This window comes from Anarrhichthys ocellatus, unplaced genomic scaffold, assembly GCF_004355925.1.
Source record: "Anarrhichthys ocellatus isolate YVR2014 unplaced genomic scaffold, GSC_Weel_1.0 scaffold173, whole genome shotgun sequence".
NCBI classification, from domain to species: domain Eukaryota; kingdom Metazoa; phylum Chordata; class Actinopteri; order Perciformes; family Anarhichadidae; genus Anarrhichthys; species Anarrhichthys ocellatus.
This window is the reverse complement of record NW_022280203.1, coordinates 137524-154981: the sequence shown is the minus strand read 5'-3', so window position 1 is coordinate 154981 and position 17458 is coordinate 137524. Positions and strand designations below refer to the sequence as shown.

At 41.5% G+C, this 17458-nt stretch overlaps 1 protein-coding gene across 1 annotated transcript; it reads right to left on the bottom strand.

Moving 5' to 3' along the window:
- Positions 1–6403: 6403 nt before the first annotated feature.
- On the bottom strand, positions 6404–9814 carry LOC116400482 (potassium voltage-gated channel subfamily A member 10-like). The gene has a single exon (XM_031878343.1). It carries the CDS (start codon positions 8955–8957, stop codon positions 7275–7277), a length of 1683 nt encoding a protein of 560 aa, XP_031734203.1. The 5' UTR covers positions 8958–9814; the 3' UTR covers positions 6404–7274.
- Between the last annotated feature and the right edge of the window lie 7644 nt (positions 9815–17458).

Genomic DNA, 17458 nt, shown 5'->3' with positions numbered 1-17458 from the left:
AGAGAGATAGAGACAGAGAGAGAAAGAGAGAGAGACAGAGAGAGAGATAGAGACAGAGACAGAGAGAGAGAGATAGAGACAGAGACAGAGAGAGAGACAGAGAGAGAGAGAGATAGAGACAGAGACAGAGAGATAGAGACAGAGACAGCGAGAGAGAGACAGAGAGAGAGAGAGAAAGGGAGAGAGACAGAGAGAGATATAGAGACAGAGACAGAGAGAGAGATAGAGAGAGACAGAGAGAGAGAGATAGAGACAGAGACAGAGAGAGAAAGAGAGACAGAAACAGAGAGAGAGAGACAGAGAGAAGAGCACCAGCAACATGCCAGTGACTGAATGGACCAAGCTATTATGACTCAGACAGGTTTTACCGACATTTTGTAAACACTGTTCAGCCTTCAGATATGAACTGGGATTGGCCGCGTACAGTTGTAGGCTGAGAGTTTCAGGCAGTGACTGTAAAACTCAGAGTAAAACTATTTTCACAGAAGGAAAACCTGACCTCTTATTTTCCTATTGATGAGTGATCTCTTATCTGACTTGTTGACTGGAAACAGGAGACGTTTTCTGTACCCGAAAGCAACATTACCAGGTAGTCGCTCAGCTTGAGGCGCAGCTGGGTTTAGAGGTAACAAAGCCGCTTGTCTTTGTTTGTGCTGGTCTAGAGAGTCAACAGCAGACTGTGGTGTGATCAGTATGAGTGTGACCTTGTGACCCCTATCTGCCTGAACACTCTTCAGCATATCTTTTCGGACAAACTCTGAACTATTTTTTTATATGTAACTGGCCTAGGAAAAAAAAAGTCCTTTCCTGTATGTAAGCCAACAAAAGTACACAAAAGCAAACAAATTAGTGTACATTTTCCACCAGTTTGCCTATGTGTAGTACCACAATAACGCCACAAGGTGTCACGCTGAACACTGTGAAACAGTGTTGTCTCTGTGGAACAACAAATCCAATCCTGTCCCCATAAAATCAATATAGTGTATATTATCAAACATGTCACTTTCATAAGCAGGCGTGGACTGTAAACAAGTACATTTCACTGGAGTATTTATTTTTCATGCTACTTTATACTTCTACTCTACTATAGATGTTGTACTTTTTACTCTACTCTGATTGTTACTTTACAGATTCATATTTGTCATAGAAAACAAATGGTGAGCGTATCAAATTTGAAGCACTGTTATAGATCTAACTAGTTAAAATGACCATCTCGACCAGCTACAACATAAAATGTCCCTTTCACATTGATGCATCACTAATAATATAATACTATAACAACGCTTATGTTATGTACGTTATGTACTTTTAGCTAATTGAGATTTTCAATGCAGGTCATGTAATCATTTATTTTCATGTTGCAGTATTGGTAGTTTTACTGAAAGCTGCACTCACAAGTTTTTGTAAACTAAAAGATATGATTGCAATTTGATAAAACACATCAATGCTGGTGTTGATAATGTCCCAATCCTGCAAGGCCAATTCTGAAATAGCGTTGAACATTTTGGACTAATCATGAAATTAAAGAATGTTAACGCTCTCTTGTCAGACCTTCCTTGCCTCCAACGGCGCTAACAACGCTAACAATGAAACAAACGGCAACAATGCTGACGGAGCTAACCGTGTATACCTGGATGGAAGGGGAACCAGAAGGTGGGTGCTATGCGGCGTTTTAAGTTGTTACCTGCTGTCTGAGCAAAGTGCAGAGCGGTGGCCATTAGCTAGCCAGCGGGGCACGCTAACATGCACTAACATACATGTGCGGCCGGCCCGGCTATGTCAGCAAAGAATGGAGAAACTCGGATTACAACACACACACAGAGTGGCTTCATTCTCTGCTCAGGTAGACATTACTCCACTATATCTTTACAAATAGTTGTTTGATGCTTTATTAATGCTCTGAATATTAAATTTGGCACTTCTAAGTAAATTATCTGAATTCTTTACTTGCCTTGCTCTCTCAGTTAATTTTAAGATTTTAGATGAACCTTTACAGAAATTGTATACATGTTTACGTGAAATGTAAGTAAGATAACCCAGTTCATAACTTAATATTTAAATGAATACATGTCTTCATTCTGGAAGCTTTGGTTTACGTACAGTCTTTTCCATTGTGAGAATAATGAAGGTAATAATTATCCAGATTCATCTTTGTAATGCACTGCAGCTGGATGACCCTCACTCACACTCATTTTTCTCTCTAAAATAGTCGTTGCAAACATTTTTGTCTGTCCCAGATGTGAAGGGCAGCCTGTGGTCACCTGAAGGCAACCCTGTCTGGTGCCGGCTGATACTTCAGGTCACCTTGTTCATTTTTCATGGGCGTTAAGCAGGACAAATGTGCGACTCACGTTTCGTCCCACAAAGTCTGGCCATTGACCTCCAGGGCTGGCGCACTGCAGCGGAGCAGTTGGCTGTCATAAATCTTTATCTCCTTGAATCATTACCCGCCCTCTCGTGGGACTCCCCTCTCCAATCTTAACAAAAAAAATAGATGGGAACTGGTGCATCCAGGCGGAGCAGAACTGAGCTAACAAATCATATTCAGACGGATACTGGAGAATACAATGGCTCCATTAAAATTATGAATGACTCAAAACGCTTAATTGATTTGCTATGATATTCATTATAATGGTGTATTTGACATATCGAGAGCTGGAGATCATAAATGTTACTTTAAGTCACTTTGAGTTATTAAAAACAGACCAAAATGTCTTTTGAATGATGGAAATTTTTAGGAACAAAGTCATTCTGCAACAAACTCAAAATTTAGCAGGAGTTCCTTGTTATGTCACCAAAAGGAGAGAATAAAAGATAATCTGTTAATGTGTAACATGGTTTTATATTTCCATATACATCTGAATCTCATAAAAGCAAAAAATGAACAGCTGGTGGAAATTCAAAGTTAAAATGATAAGATAACACAAATACAGAAAATGCCTTTTATAACTGACATTAAATGATGAGGTTTGTAATAATCCTGCATTGGCTCCTACTACAATCGTATAAAATCAGGTCACCACAATATATAAAAACGCTAAATTATTTTCAAGAACAGCTGGGCACTGCCGTTTTTAGCAAAGGTTTGTCATACTAGTAAAGAGTGTATTTGTTGGGGACTATTTTCAGTCGTGGATCCGGCAGTATTCCCAGCAGCAAGATGGTGTGAATGAGTTCAAAAATAAACTACAGCGGTCATGTAACGAAAGAACATTGAGGCTGACTGGTCTTTTCGTTTTAAAATATAGTTTTTGGACAACAATAACCACCTGTAGCACAGAGGAATGAGGCGTTAGATAATAACCCTGTCTCGTCCATATCTATATATTTCTAAATGGTTTTCCCAATTATTTTGTGCTGGAAAACACAATAACTGCCTTACTTTAGTGGGATCAATTCATTTATGTTTTTTTGTCTTTTTATGGGATTTGTTGACAATAAGAGAAATAAAGAATGACACCAGCCTTATCCATTTAAGGAATAACGGAGGTAAAAGACGGATTTACTGTTTAACTATTACCCAGTTAATATTATAAGATATATTCAGAATCATTATCAGATTCCTTTGCCAAGTACATGTGCAATACAAGACATTTGACTCTGGTTTCATCTACAGAAATATAACAACAGCTAGGATGACAAAGCTAGACATAAGAAGATAAAGGATCGACACGACTAGTATGGTTATATTATATGAATGTATATAAAAAGCACCAATGACCAACTATAAAATAGAATGAAACGGTAACGTACAAGTCAAGTGTTCTGCAAGTTGTGAACAAATGTATTCTCTTAAAAACTGACACAGCAATAAATGAGAGCACGTGCTGGATGCCTCAGTGATATCCAGGATTTCCAGCATGTGTGAAGCAAATACAACTAAAAATAAGAAACAGAATGACTTCCCGAACATGAAGTGTTTTTTAATCACACTGTGTCAGGATACCTGATCCTCCATCACCCCCCCAGTAAGAAGCAAGGTGTGTCCACCTCTCTGAACTTCTTCCCATCGTCATCAAATCAGCCCTGCGGTCCATAAAGTAGCTATAGCAGTAATGCAAAACCCAAGTCTGAATGTTCTTGGTCAGCAAAGTCAGGGCATAAAATCAATAGCTCAAGTAATACTGTAGGTGAGCACTGCTGAACTTTGATCAATGTTAAGCCCATGAGGGTTGCTCTGCCACTTCTGTGCTCTGGAGCAGCACTGCATTCGCTCTTTCATCAAAAATGTAATGGCAAGTTCACGACAGCGGTGATGGAGCCCGATGCCACCGTATAGCCCTGTCCTGCATCCAGGAGAGTTTCCGTCACTGGAAGAAACAGGAGACTTCAGAGGGATTTAATTCAAACACAAGCTGCCCAGTTCCAACTTTGACTTTGCCCTCTGCAGGGCGTGCACTACAGTACACAGCCTACTGTCCGTGCAGGTCTGAAATTGGCTTATAATGTGTCTGCTGACAAAACAGTAACCCGATCTACCAATATGAGTCTGGCTGCCTGAGCTTTTGTGTGAGACCCATCCAAAGTTACTTTTCTGAAAGGGGTAAAGGGACAAACGGATTCATGCAACAAGGATATTTTTGGATCCATTAAGGGTTGCATTGTACAGCCTGCTGTGTCACAGTGATTGGACACTCACATCGGTCGTTGGATGGATTTCTTGTGATGAATCTTTATCAAAGGCAGGATGGATGTGATCTCTTTGTGGAACACCCGATGAATTATTAATGACAGCCTCGCATTAGCTTTGACCTTGCCAGAGCTACCTGTCTGTGAAATGCTCAAATGCTATCGGACCTCGTCTTCGTGGTGTCGCCGCACGATCAGTAATCAGCAGGGCAGAAGGGCGCCGCCCGCTGACCTGACCTTTGACCAGCGGCAAGATGAGCAGGCTGCAAAAAACACAGCCAGTAAGGCTCAGCAGGAAATGACTTCTAACAGCTTTGTCTCGTTGAGGAAGGAATGAGCTCAGAGATCCTAAAATCACTAAATGAGCCCAGATCAAAATAAGACATTGCTTCAGAGTATTCACTGATAATATGTCCTTGATGGGACTGTTTGGGACAGTATAGCATCAAATGAAACAGCCAGCCCCCAGCCTTGAAGGCCAAGATAGATAATCTTATAAATGATTCATTTGGTCTGCATATTTAATTTGGTGCATTTGCTTTTGAAGGCATCCCAGTCAAAGGCATTGTCAAGCTCACAATACAAGATTTCCCCCACCTAATAGAAAGAAAACGCTAATTTGATCGATATCCCCAACAACAAACACAACTCAACATGTCAGCATGATTTGACAATCCTTTCTGATCTTTCCATCTATTTGCAGCCAGGTTTTACCCTCTTCATTTCTTAATTAGATGAGTCTTGTTACAGAAACACAGAGCGAGAAAACGTCTGCTCCTCCAGTCTGCCACCTACACCATAACACCAGAGATATATATTTATATAAATATAATTTAAAAAAAAACAGTATCCCTGCTGTTTTTCCCTCTTCCGAAGAATTTTTGGATGAAGATGAAGAGAAACAGTGAGAGAGAGAGAGAAAGAGAGAGAGAGAGAGAGAGAGAGAGAGAGAGAACCAGCACGGAGAGGGCGTTTTAACAACTAACATGAGGTGATAATGAGTATTCAGCCCTGCAGCCATGCACACTGGAACCTCCATCCATCACTATTATTGTTGAGCAGAGAAGCAGTTTGGAAACTTTAAATTCACTTGATGTCACAAGTCCAATTTATCAGAGAAATCATCAGAGGGAAACGTCACAGTTAGGATACATGTTTAATGGAAGGCACTCTTTACAGGATAAATAGAACATTATGACACTGTATACTGGACAATGTTGACAAGTACAGTAACAGTCCTCAAATATTAAGTGCTTCATAACATAGTAAAGTGCTGAGTACCAACGTGACTAACTGATGTCACCATATTCCATTTCATTTTAATTAATTAGTTATTGCTCTTTCCAGAGGTGAAAAACACATTTGTTTTTCCGTTATTGCATATTGTAGGATTATTTGAAAGGCATTGATTGTGTTACAACTACCCGCACTGCCATTCCTGTACAAGCTGTATTTATAGTTATAATAAACTCACATACAGTACATTTTTAAGATCGAAATGTGGCATGCATATATAGAACCAATTTCCTGATGAGAGACAAACCTCATCACTTGTTGTCATCATTTCACAAATCCAGTTGAGGTATTGGCTTTCCCTATCACATGGAATATATTGATCATCACATTACGATTGAAAGACTATATATTTAGGTACAATGAATATGTCTAACTTTCAGTTACTGATAATAGGAATGTGAACTTTTCTAGGCACACTATGCCATGCAATACATATGAGCCTGATGCTTTGTCTGATCATGAATATATATATATATATGTATCTCATCTCATGATGGTGTAAAGCTCCAAAAAAGCGCTCAAGATACAGTATATTAGGAAAATAAGCTTCCATTGCAATGAATTGATATGGTTCTTAAAGGGTAAATTCACATTGTGATACAATCAGAAGGTGATAATCTGGTTACAAAATGCCAAATAATAGATTACATGAAAAAATAACATGTGACTTTAAAAGCTGCATGCAACTACTTAGTGCAGATTTATATTTTGCAGCTACAAGAGTAATAGCAGAAGTGCAAACGTGCAAATGTGCCAACTACTTATTGCACAGATATTGTTATGCTGTGTCATAAGGAGAAGTATTGATTTGCTGATAAGACAATGTGTGCACTCATATCCTCTTGCCTTTCACAGGACGCATTCGCCTGCCCTTGAAAATCCAGCCAAGTTCTATCTAGGTTTTGCTGACTACGAAGAAGGGAAGACGAACTTTGAGCTCTGAGTATACTTCCAGTTTAGACCGTTTTCTTTTTCATTTTCTCTTGTGGGATAAACGTGCTGTTATACAGACCCTCCAGGATAATTCTGGTCAACACTTACAGCTTGTTTACTCTCACCGTCTACATTTGAAATGCTAATAGCTCAAATGAGCCACCACCTTTTTCTTCAAATTGCACTGGATGAAAGATGATAATTATACAGTAGTTGCTGAGTTGTGTTAATTGCACTTTGACACATCCACAAGCAGACAGACAACTTGTGTCAAGGCTGTCTCACCACACGGGGCCTTTTAATACTGTCATAATACGCACAAATGCTGCCATTTTCGGAGTACAAAAGAGTGAGAAAGATGAACTCACCACTGGATATGTTTTTCATGCCCTTGATACATATGAATGCTTTCTCTATTAGTGTGTGCCGTTTTTCTCATTCTGCCAGGTGCCGTTACTTTTGTTTAAAGAGGGTGTGCTTCCATAATTGTTCGCAGCTGACATTTTCAGGGCAGCCTCTGCCGCTGCATCCACCACCTGTTTCTCCTCCTGCTCGGTCTCACGGTGGTAGAAATAGTTAAAGTTGGAGACGATGACGGGGACGGGCAAAGCGATGGTCAGGACACCGGAAATGGCACAGAGGGTGCCGACCATTTTGCCTCCTATAGTGCTCGGGCACATGTCTCCGTACCCCACAGTGGTCATTGTCACCACAGCCCACCAGAAGCCGTCAGGGATGCTAACAAACTGCGTCTGGGGCTCATCCACTTCTGCAAAGTAGATAGCACTTGAGAATAGGATGACTCCTATAAAAAGGAAGAAGATGAGCAGCCCAAGTTCCCTCATACTGGCTTTCAATGTCTGCCCCAGGATCTGAAGCCCTTTCGAGTGTCGGGAGAGCTTAAAAATTCTGAAAACTCTCACCAGACGGATGATTCTTAGGATTGCCAGGGACATGTTCTGACTGGAGTTCAAATCCTCATCGGGGGTCGTAGCCAGCTCTGTTCCAAGGGTGACAAAGTAGGGAATTATGGAGACAATGTCAATGATGTTCATGATGTTATTGAAGAAATCCCTTTTGCTGGGGCACACCACAAAGCGGACTCCAGCTTCAAAGCAGAACCAAATGATGCAAATAGTCTCCAGGATGAAAAATGGGTCTGTTAGATACGCAAACACGTCTTTAGTGGCGGGATGAGGGGCAGAACCGACTTGAGTACCGTTGATGAGTTGGGTTAAACCCGGGGTAAAGTTAGTGTCGTCCCTGAACTCTGGCAGAGTCTCTAGGCAGAAGATGACAATGGAAATGACGATGACGAACACAGAAACCAGAGCGACAGATTTGGCTGCACTGGAGCTTTCTGGGTATTCAAACAGGAGCCAGAATTGTCGTTTGATTTCGTTGGTGGGCAAAAGGACCTCCGGCTCTTTGACAAACCCTTCGTCTTCGCGGAACTGCTCCATCGCTTCATGACCCAACTGGTAGAAAACGATTTCATTTGCAAAAACATCTAAAGGAACGTTGGCTGGTCTGCGGATTCTCCCCCCCGACTGATAGTAGTACAGAATACCATCAAAAGTCGGGCGGTTTCTGTCAAAGAAGTACTCGTTTTTCATCGGGTCAAAGTAGTTTATCCTCTTCATGGGGTCACCTAGCAGCGTCTCTGGAAACTTATTCAGGGTGCTGAGCTGGGTCTCGAACATCAGGCCTGAAATATTGATGACAACTCTCTCGTCTTTTTCTTCAATGAAGTGCTTTTCAAACAAGTCCTCGTTGTCGTAGCAATCCCTCGCCATTTTACTGTCGGCGGGGGACTCGCTGTTGATCAGGAGCTTCAGATTAGAGATCAAACTGCCGCTGCTGGAGTTCGCTTTTGCGGTCAGAGTCGGAGGAGAGGATGGCGACGGCCCTTCTTGACCAGAATGATGCCTACGTCGTCCCCTGCGTGGCGACTGGTGAGGAGAGCTCAGACGGTGGGTTAACAGATTCTGATCGGGGACCTCTGACGGGGGTGACGTCGGGTACCCGGAGTCACTTGGGTCTCCCAGGTGGATGCCGACATCGTCCATGTTCTCAAAATTAACAAGCGGCACCTCCATCGCCTGTGTGGTCGCTAGCGCCGCCTATCAGCCTGGTTGGATAGCAGGACACGGAGGGGACACCTCAACCAGTGCCACGCTGAAGATTCTGGCAGGGTCTCTCTCCTCCTGGTTATCATTCAGGCAGCTGTATGCTACGTTTGGATTCAGTTTGTAATCTGAGGAAGAGGGAAAAAAGCAGTTATATATTTTGTTATATAGTGCGATACAGTTTTGTGGGTGAAGAGATTTTTCTGTCAGCTCGTGTTTGCATCAGCACAGAACCTGCCATCTGGTACTATGCTTCTACAGTTATTTTCCCCCCCCCGACATTCTCTCCAATGAACTAAACGAAAACACAAGCTCTGCAGGTTCGGTTGTGAAAATGCTTACACAGGGTATTGGCATTATTGCTGATCATATGCTAAGAAACTGAACATGTTAAAAATAAGAAAAAAAAATTCTGAGGTTTCACTTATATGACTGGAAGCAGAAACTCATCAAAACCAAAAATACGACCTCTTTTTAGGCAGTCCATCAGCATTACATTTAGTAGCGGTTTATCAATCCATTTGTCTGGTTTAGAGAGGTAACCAAATCCCAACACACGCTTTCAAGCTGCAACGGTGTCCACTTGACACCGAGGGCCCTGCGCACTCAGAGAGACTCATCTTGTTCTATTTCCACTTGCATTGCCGCAGATAACGTAACAGTCCAGGATGTGGGAATGCATCTTCTTATCGAAGGATGTTGTGATGCGGCTCGTGCAAAAAATACATATTGATTGTGCCGTGTCAGCAAAGAATGGTTACGCAGTCGAAGAGAAAGGACAGAGCAGTGCTAATAGATCTACCCTTATAAGACACATTTAATTGTGTCTAAAGGCAACTTCTTGCTGTTAAATAGCTACTCAAATCTTCCCACTGAACAACTTAGCCTCATCTTACACAGCATTGAAACACCCACTGGCATCACATCACTCTTATCACCCGCAATTACATGCAAATATATCTTTAAGTACGTGTAAAGTTTAAATCCAGCTGTGTGCAGATTTCCGCACCACTCACCAGGCTCTCCCCGGCTCTGCAGGAGTTGTTGTGCCCTCTCTAACTTGCCTTGCAGCTCTGCTTTGATCCCCCTTGCTCCCTTCAATCTCTCCCTCATCTCACAATCAAGAGTGCCTGTAGTGCTCTATTAAAGCTCCCATTGGGTAATTTAACACCCTATACGAAACAAGAGATGCCAGAGGTACCCGCACACAAACATACACGTGTGCGCGCATACACACAAACAGAGACAAACACGCAGGAAACTCACTGTATTTAGAATGTGAGGGGGTTTTCTGGGCTTCGTTCTCCCTGCTCCCTCCTCTGCCAGTGGGGTAAAGTGAGGATGTTATAGGAAGCTCAATGCAGGAGCCAATCGCTGTTTGACGTGGCGGAGGGAGAGTGGGACCCACTCTTTCCCCCTCTTTCCGGCAGAGTAAGCATCCACATGCGGGATCATCCAATCCAGCCTCACCTTGGGGATTATAGTGTATTCTTCCCCTGTTACAGCACTTGTCATATAGCTCTCAACACCTGCAGCAGCGCACATGTACCCAGGGGATTCAGCTTTCTCTTGTTTACATCCTCGGTGATTCACGCTGACGTGAAGTCTTATTCACATCAATATCCTATGAAAATGTTTAACTGTCAAAAATGTTTTCCAAATCTTTCCTCAAAATCTCAATCAAGCTTTTTTATTCTTTTAGAAATCAGCCCTGGACGGCAGTTCCTGTTTGGAAAAACAAGAATCAGGCACTGCACTAAAATCTCTTTCATTGATGAACACTTGAAGCTTTCACTGAGGTCATTTATTCTGGGCACACATTTCCCGTAGATCTGTTTAGTATAGATTTGTAGGTGTTGAGAGTAAAAACAGTCCCTTTCCAAGAAAACCCTGCAGATGTGGGGTTTTTTCTATTTATTTATGTTGTCCCTGCCAACTCCAACACCTCTGCGCCTGCCAGCTATTGAATGTTTGTCAGATTAATACAGTGGCTCTGTGGCTTTGAAAAAGTGTGACGAGTCTAATAAAAAGGTGCAATTCAAATTACAGAAAGGCTGCACCTCCTTTTTTTTTTTTAGTTCTGTTGAATTCTCTCGAGGAGCTCAAACTTCAATCAAAGTTAATCGAGTACTTTTCCAGAAGGGCGGCCAATTTGGCATCAAAGGTTGAATATTGTGTTACCTGATAAGAGAACCAGTTGCCTGAAGTCACAAATCATTCCCTCGTGTCACTTGTCTCCTGCTGCAGCCTGGAGTTGGCTGTAACATTGCGGCGTGAGCAGCGCCACTGCAGGCACAGGGCTTCAAGGTCACAGGAGACTGTTTTAGGACTTCGCAGTCTACACTTCGCCATACATCACCACACACAGTCACCTCCAACAATCTCATTATGTGTCCTCACGGGACCATCACGCTCATGTGCATCAGTGAATATAAAGATCACATGTTTGTACCTGAGATAAACGTCCAGGTTTTGTCCCATGAACGCAGAGAGTTCAGGGATGCAGGGAGGTGCATGCGCACACACAAACATCACTCAGCTGACTCAACATACTCCATATATATATATATACAGTATACATATACGTATATTGGGGCATTTTTCTTTTTCTCGTATGATCCTGCAATGTTCTGGACATGTTATTAGGAAGGCAGTCAGCTGAGGCATGACTCGTCACTTCGTAATGGAATTTGCTACAGGCGAAGAGACAGGAAGACGGACAGCGGGAGGGTGGGGGGGATCATAGAGTAGAGTCAGACTGAGAGGGTAAAAAATCAATCCATTCCCCTGCTAAACGATTTGTGTCAGTAAAAGAGGGAGAGGGGTGAGATATGAGCTGCAAGATGAGGTGGACTGCAGCTACTGCAGTGTTACACGTCTCAGGACTTCTGACAGCGTGTACAGGGGGATAACGTCCCTCCTCCTTTTACGCAGCCCTCGATCCATCACCCCTCCCTCCCTCACTGCGTCCAGCCCCAGCCTCTATGACACTGTCACCTTACTCGTTAACAGAATGTGTCGACAAAGCAATTTCACCATCAGCACGCTTGTGCGTGAACTATACTGACGCTTTATTGGTACAAACCCCTCCTGCACACTTTTACAGAGCTTGACTTTGAGCCATGACGCCTGATAAGAAAAAAACACTGAACTGCAGCGAAGGAAGTATTAAGTTAGATTATTTAGTACCTGAACATGCAGTATTATTTTTTACTAATATTAATATCCTCCTCTCTTTTTAGTATTACTCTGCATGCTTATAAAACCCTGATATTTTTATATTTTATTCTTTTTTTAGCTTGACTTTAGAACATCTGTCCAGGGACAACAGATGAAAAGTAGACTTTTGGCCAGTTCTGGCATATTTACAGCAATGTTAATGAATGTGCACTAAACCAACCAACCAACCAACCAATGAATGAATGAATAAATGAATAGAAAGAGTCTAAAATAAACCCTTAAACAAAACATGATGTCTTTGGATTTTTGGGTGGTTTAATCTACAATTTTTATCATTTGTTTCTAATATCAACTTTAGTTTTCTGTTTTTTTTTTCTTATTTTATTCAACAGCGATAGTAGAGAGATGAAATGAGGGAAGGAAGAGGAGGGATGACATGCGACAAAGATCGTAGTCAGCATGGTCAGCGTCTTAAAGGAACCAGTAACTCCTAATCTGTAAATGTGTAAAACTAGTATCTAAAGCTGTGAAATACATGTAGTGGAGCAAAAAGTACAATACTCTCTGAAATGTAGCTGAGTAGTAGTATAAACGAACATCAAATGGAAACACTCCAATAAAGTACATCAGAATTTCTTTTTATGGGGGCCACTTGGAAACAAGTCGTGAACATACATCGACAGATTTTATGATATGGTGTACCGATTCAGCAGTTACAGAGAAACATTATCAATTATCTGGAGTCATGTTTCTGTCCACCTGGAAACTGTCTCCATGTACTCCTGAAGGAAATATCTGGTTATTGAGCTGCTAAATGCTCCACTTTGTTCAACAGCTTGTCGCTAACTGTGTAGCACGTACAGTGAGAGAGCCTAAAGCGACATTATGAGAGCAGTGAGAGTGAACTAAAACAGGAAAGTTGCAGGCTGGACAGCTAAACAATGAGTCGGAACTCTCCATAAGTTATAATTTCAATTCCATTCAATATGCTTTATTGGCACGAATGGCACAAGGACAATATTGCCAAAGCGTCAAGTAATAATTCTCTGTGGTTTAACGCGTTTAAAATGTTGTAGGTATCAATACAAATGGCCCATTGCCAGGTTGTACCTGCTTTTGTTTCAACCCTTTTGGGCAAGTCATTTATCATTCTCTCCTCTTTTTATGTATTTTTCCATATAGAAGTTAGTAGTAGATAATGTATGTGATTCCTACTTTACATTACCTTGACCTGATTTTTGTTGTATTAGATTTGATGTTGTTCTTTTACAATATTTTCTTCATGTTTATTTCTTTATTCTCCAGTATGAGTATCGCACAGTATCCAGCTCTGCTCTGATTGGTCCTCTCACAGAGATCACGACCACCTGCGTGTTTGTGTATGTTGCTTTATGACTGCTGTTGGTTATAGTGATTGGTTATGGCAGATGATGAAGAGCTCTGTTGGATTAAATTAGCTGGCAGCTCTCAGTGCAGCGTGCAGATGTTTTTTCGGACTTTCTGATGCAGCACATGTTGAGGTTTTCTGCATGTGCGTTCCCTACACTGTTTGTCTTCGCTAAAGGCAAAGTAACAAAATATGTGCTCTACTCATCTTGTGCACATGATCTAAGTAATTCTACCTCAAAGGCCCATATGCTCATCCATTAAGGATGACAGGATTTCAAAGTGCATGTCAGGTAGCACGGATTAGATATTCCAGCCTGGTAATCTTATAGCAGTTGTAAAGGCAGCTGGTTATTCCAGTCTAGTAATCCTATATATTGCAGCAGAGGTTCTCCTCATTGCAACTAACATACAAGGTTGGGTCAGTAGCACACAAGGGCAAAACAGCCACAGTATAGAAAACCCCCTTCAGCTCAAAACACCGGCATGTGTTCATCCAAAACCTCAAGAGTCAAGACAAGACAAGATTCAGTGTCATACAAGTGATCGGGGTTTCTCAATCACAGGCTCGGGATCCCCCTTGTATAATAAACATTTCTAATACAATCATGGAAGATATTTAATCCTACAAGCAACCTGCATGGCACCTTAAGACATCCAAAAATATCTAAGAGAGATCCAAAACAATAACTTATTCAGACAGATCAAGATTCTAACACCAGAACACGGGCAGCCAGAAGAGAGAGCAACCACTTCCTGTTTCTGTGACTACAATTCACCTTTGTTGCATCAGTGTAAATAACCTTATATACAGCCTTACTGCAACATAGTTGATCACATAATTACAAATCCCTGAAAAGGAAAAATACTCTGCTATGAATAATAGTTTGTGTCCGACATGTTTTTTCACTAAAAGTTAGAAATTCTTAGAATTACATTTAGTAATTCTCCCTCATTGAATAAATATGCACTGGAGGTTTCAAGTCCTATTGGACCTGGTTAAACTTCCAGACTAGTTGTGGCAATTTATCATGTTGTTCGTTTTAGATGTAACTTGTATCGCTTAATTCTGAATATTGTGTGCATGTAGACGAACTCAGCAAACCAAAATAACAAATGTAGCTTATGTCTGACTTGCTGTAGTACCATCCTGACCTCACAACCTAACCCTCTTCCATGAAAACAGCATCACCTACCAAGGCCTGGTAATGAATTACAAAGACATTTGAGAGCTTTATCATTACGTTTATTTCTCACTATATTTACACTGGGTACTAATGACAGTTTATAATCTACTGTTATTTAAAACACATCAATCTAGCCTCTCAAAGATGCTCTCAGAGATGCTCACAAATCATTTTTTGCAAGTCCAAGTCAAGTCACTGTGTGTGCGACTGGAGTCCAAGTCACAAGTCCAAGTCTCCAACTCTGTTGTCATGTCACGAAGTCCTGCTCGTTTTTACACGTGTGAAATTCAGATTTGAAGTGATCACAGAGAAACTTTACCTCTTCAGCAGATAAATGGGAAAACTCAGCACATACGTCATTCTGCACAGTGAGGATCAACAAGCTGGTCAGCTGGTGTGTCAGTACATTTTTGATGGAATAATAATGATTGAAAACAGTTTGTCTTCTGCGAGTGCACACTTCCATTTACTGTTTGGACAGAGGATTTGCCCCGAAGCTGACTCCGAGGGCAGTTACTCCACTATGGAGATTACGCAACACAGGAGATCAGCCCGGAGAATCACAGTGTGGACTAAATACTACCGACTTAATAGAAATGTCTGGATTGTTGCCACAGCCCCACTAATCAAAAGACAAGTGCTAATCTTGAATGACTCTTTGGACCCGACACGGCAGGGGAGGAGGCGAGCACTCACAAAAAAAACCAATCAGAGAGCGGCCGCAACGTTTAATACTGCAATGGTTTAAACTCACTGATTAAATTACACTTTTCTTTTTCCATTCATTTATTTTTCGGCCTACAGATGCTGTGACACACTGTAGACTCCTTCAGAGATTCCTTCCATCACAAGCACAATTCTCCATCCGGCAACAACACAGTGAGGATGAATGCCTGAATGCACCACCCACTGTTTTGACATCAACATTGCTCACCATTGGACGGGGAGGATCCGTGGCCGCAGGCGCTCCGAGCTCATCCAAAGCCTCCCGAGGTTCAGAGCCTCCTCCTCATGTTTCCACATGGCCTGTTGTTAGGTACAAAACAATATGATAGTGAGGAGTTATCGGTGAGATTCATCACATTTAAACTTAGCTGCTTTTTAACATTCAACTGTGATGATCAGATGAAGAAAGACTTAGTTGAACAATTGATCCACAACAAAGGACTTCAGCACTGAACTTGGGAAGTTTAGGAATATGACAACAACTATAATACTTAAGCAACTACTACTGGGACTACAAAATATAATAATCAGAGCATGCATATCATGTATTAGCTTTACTGCTTACATTTAAAAGCATCTTTTAAATCAAGGTTTATAATTTGATTAAATGTGCTTATTCAAATATTAACAGTGTTTAAAAGCATCAAATTGAATTTACCTTGTTATTCAGCAGTGAAAGAAGTGTGTCTTAACTCACTCATGGATCCTCTTAGATTAAATATCCAAACAGGCAATGGCAGAGTCTTAAGGAGCAGTTGTAAATCTCTCCAAAGCGAGAGGTTTTGACAGAAGGCACGGCAGATACAGTTAAATCCATAAACAAGACAGATGTTTTGAACAACCATATGGTTTTTCAATCGATTCGGTCCGTCTGAGTAACATGCAAATAAACAAATCCTCAACGAGCTCCTTGTTCACATGGTGTTTTTTAAACATGCAACCCCTTTTATTTTGAAATACCCTGCAATACTGTATTAATGCATCAACAGCAACACAATCCACACAACCTTCCACATGAGTACAGTAGATGTCACTTGAAACCTCCAAGTTCTTTGTCATCTCTGAATAGAATCCCTGTTCCCTTCACCAGTCTGTCCACCCCCCCATCCCCCCATCCCCCCACCATCAGTATCACGATTCACAAACTGAAGTAAACTTCTGTTTGTGCAGCACATGTCTCATTTTTGTCATCGCTAGTGCAGTCCTGAATCTGTCCGTCTGCCTGCCAGGTGCTCTTTCTTGGCTCTCTATCATATTTCACACGGGTGCGTAGGATTCACTGGTCACACGCCAGCTTTTCGGTGTGCGTGTTCACCTCCTTGCCCTCTCTCTTTTAGTCTTTGTTGAAAGTCAGTGGGGTTTGGTGGCCAAAAACACAACAATGAGAATGACATGTTTATGTGTTGAGGCGTCACAGAGCTTCACTTTGCTTTACTTCATCGTGACTTTTTTTCTGATTTGGTGGTCAACTGCTTTAATTGCGGTTTAAAATAAATTTAAACATTTGAATTGGAGATGGAATCTCAACAAATATTTCATGGATTACCATGAAGTATTGCCAGCAGCAGATCAAACTTTTCACTTAACCAGTGAAATAGCTCTACATCTTCCAGATGGATCGGAACATAATTTGGTACAGAAATGTATGTCCCCATGATAAATAATAATATCTATGACGATTCCCCGATTTTTAATCCAGCGCCACCATCAGGTCAACATTTAAATTTGTCCAACACTGTACAACACTGTTTCTGACAAAATACCTGCAAAAAAAGACGTTGAGGCCAATATATGCCTAATCATCACAGTGCAGCTCTAAAACCCACACAACAACCATCATGCAATCCCTTGCTGCGAGTAAACTCTCCTGGAACAACATTTCTTCTTGGCTTATAAAATATTTCTGCACCAAACGCTTGTGCTGAATACTCGTGAGGTCTTTGGTTGCCCTGTGTGGCCTCCGTGTGTTGGTATGTGCAGGAAATAGATGGC

What these genes read in the sequence shown, in the direction of transcription:
- LOC116400482 (XM_031878343.1), bottom strand. Translation starts at nt 8,957, where the DNA reads ATGGAGGTGCCGCTTGTTAATTTTGAGAACATGGACGATGTCGGCATC.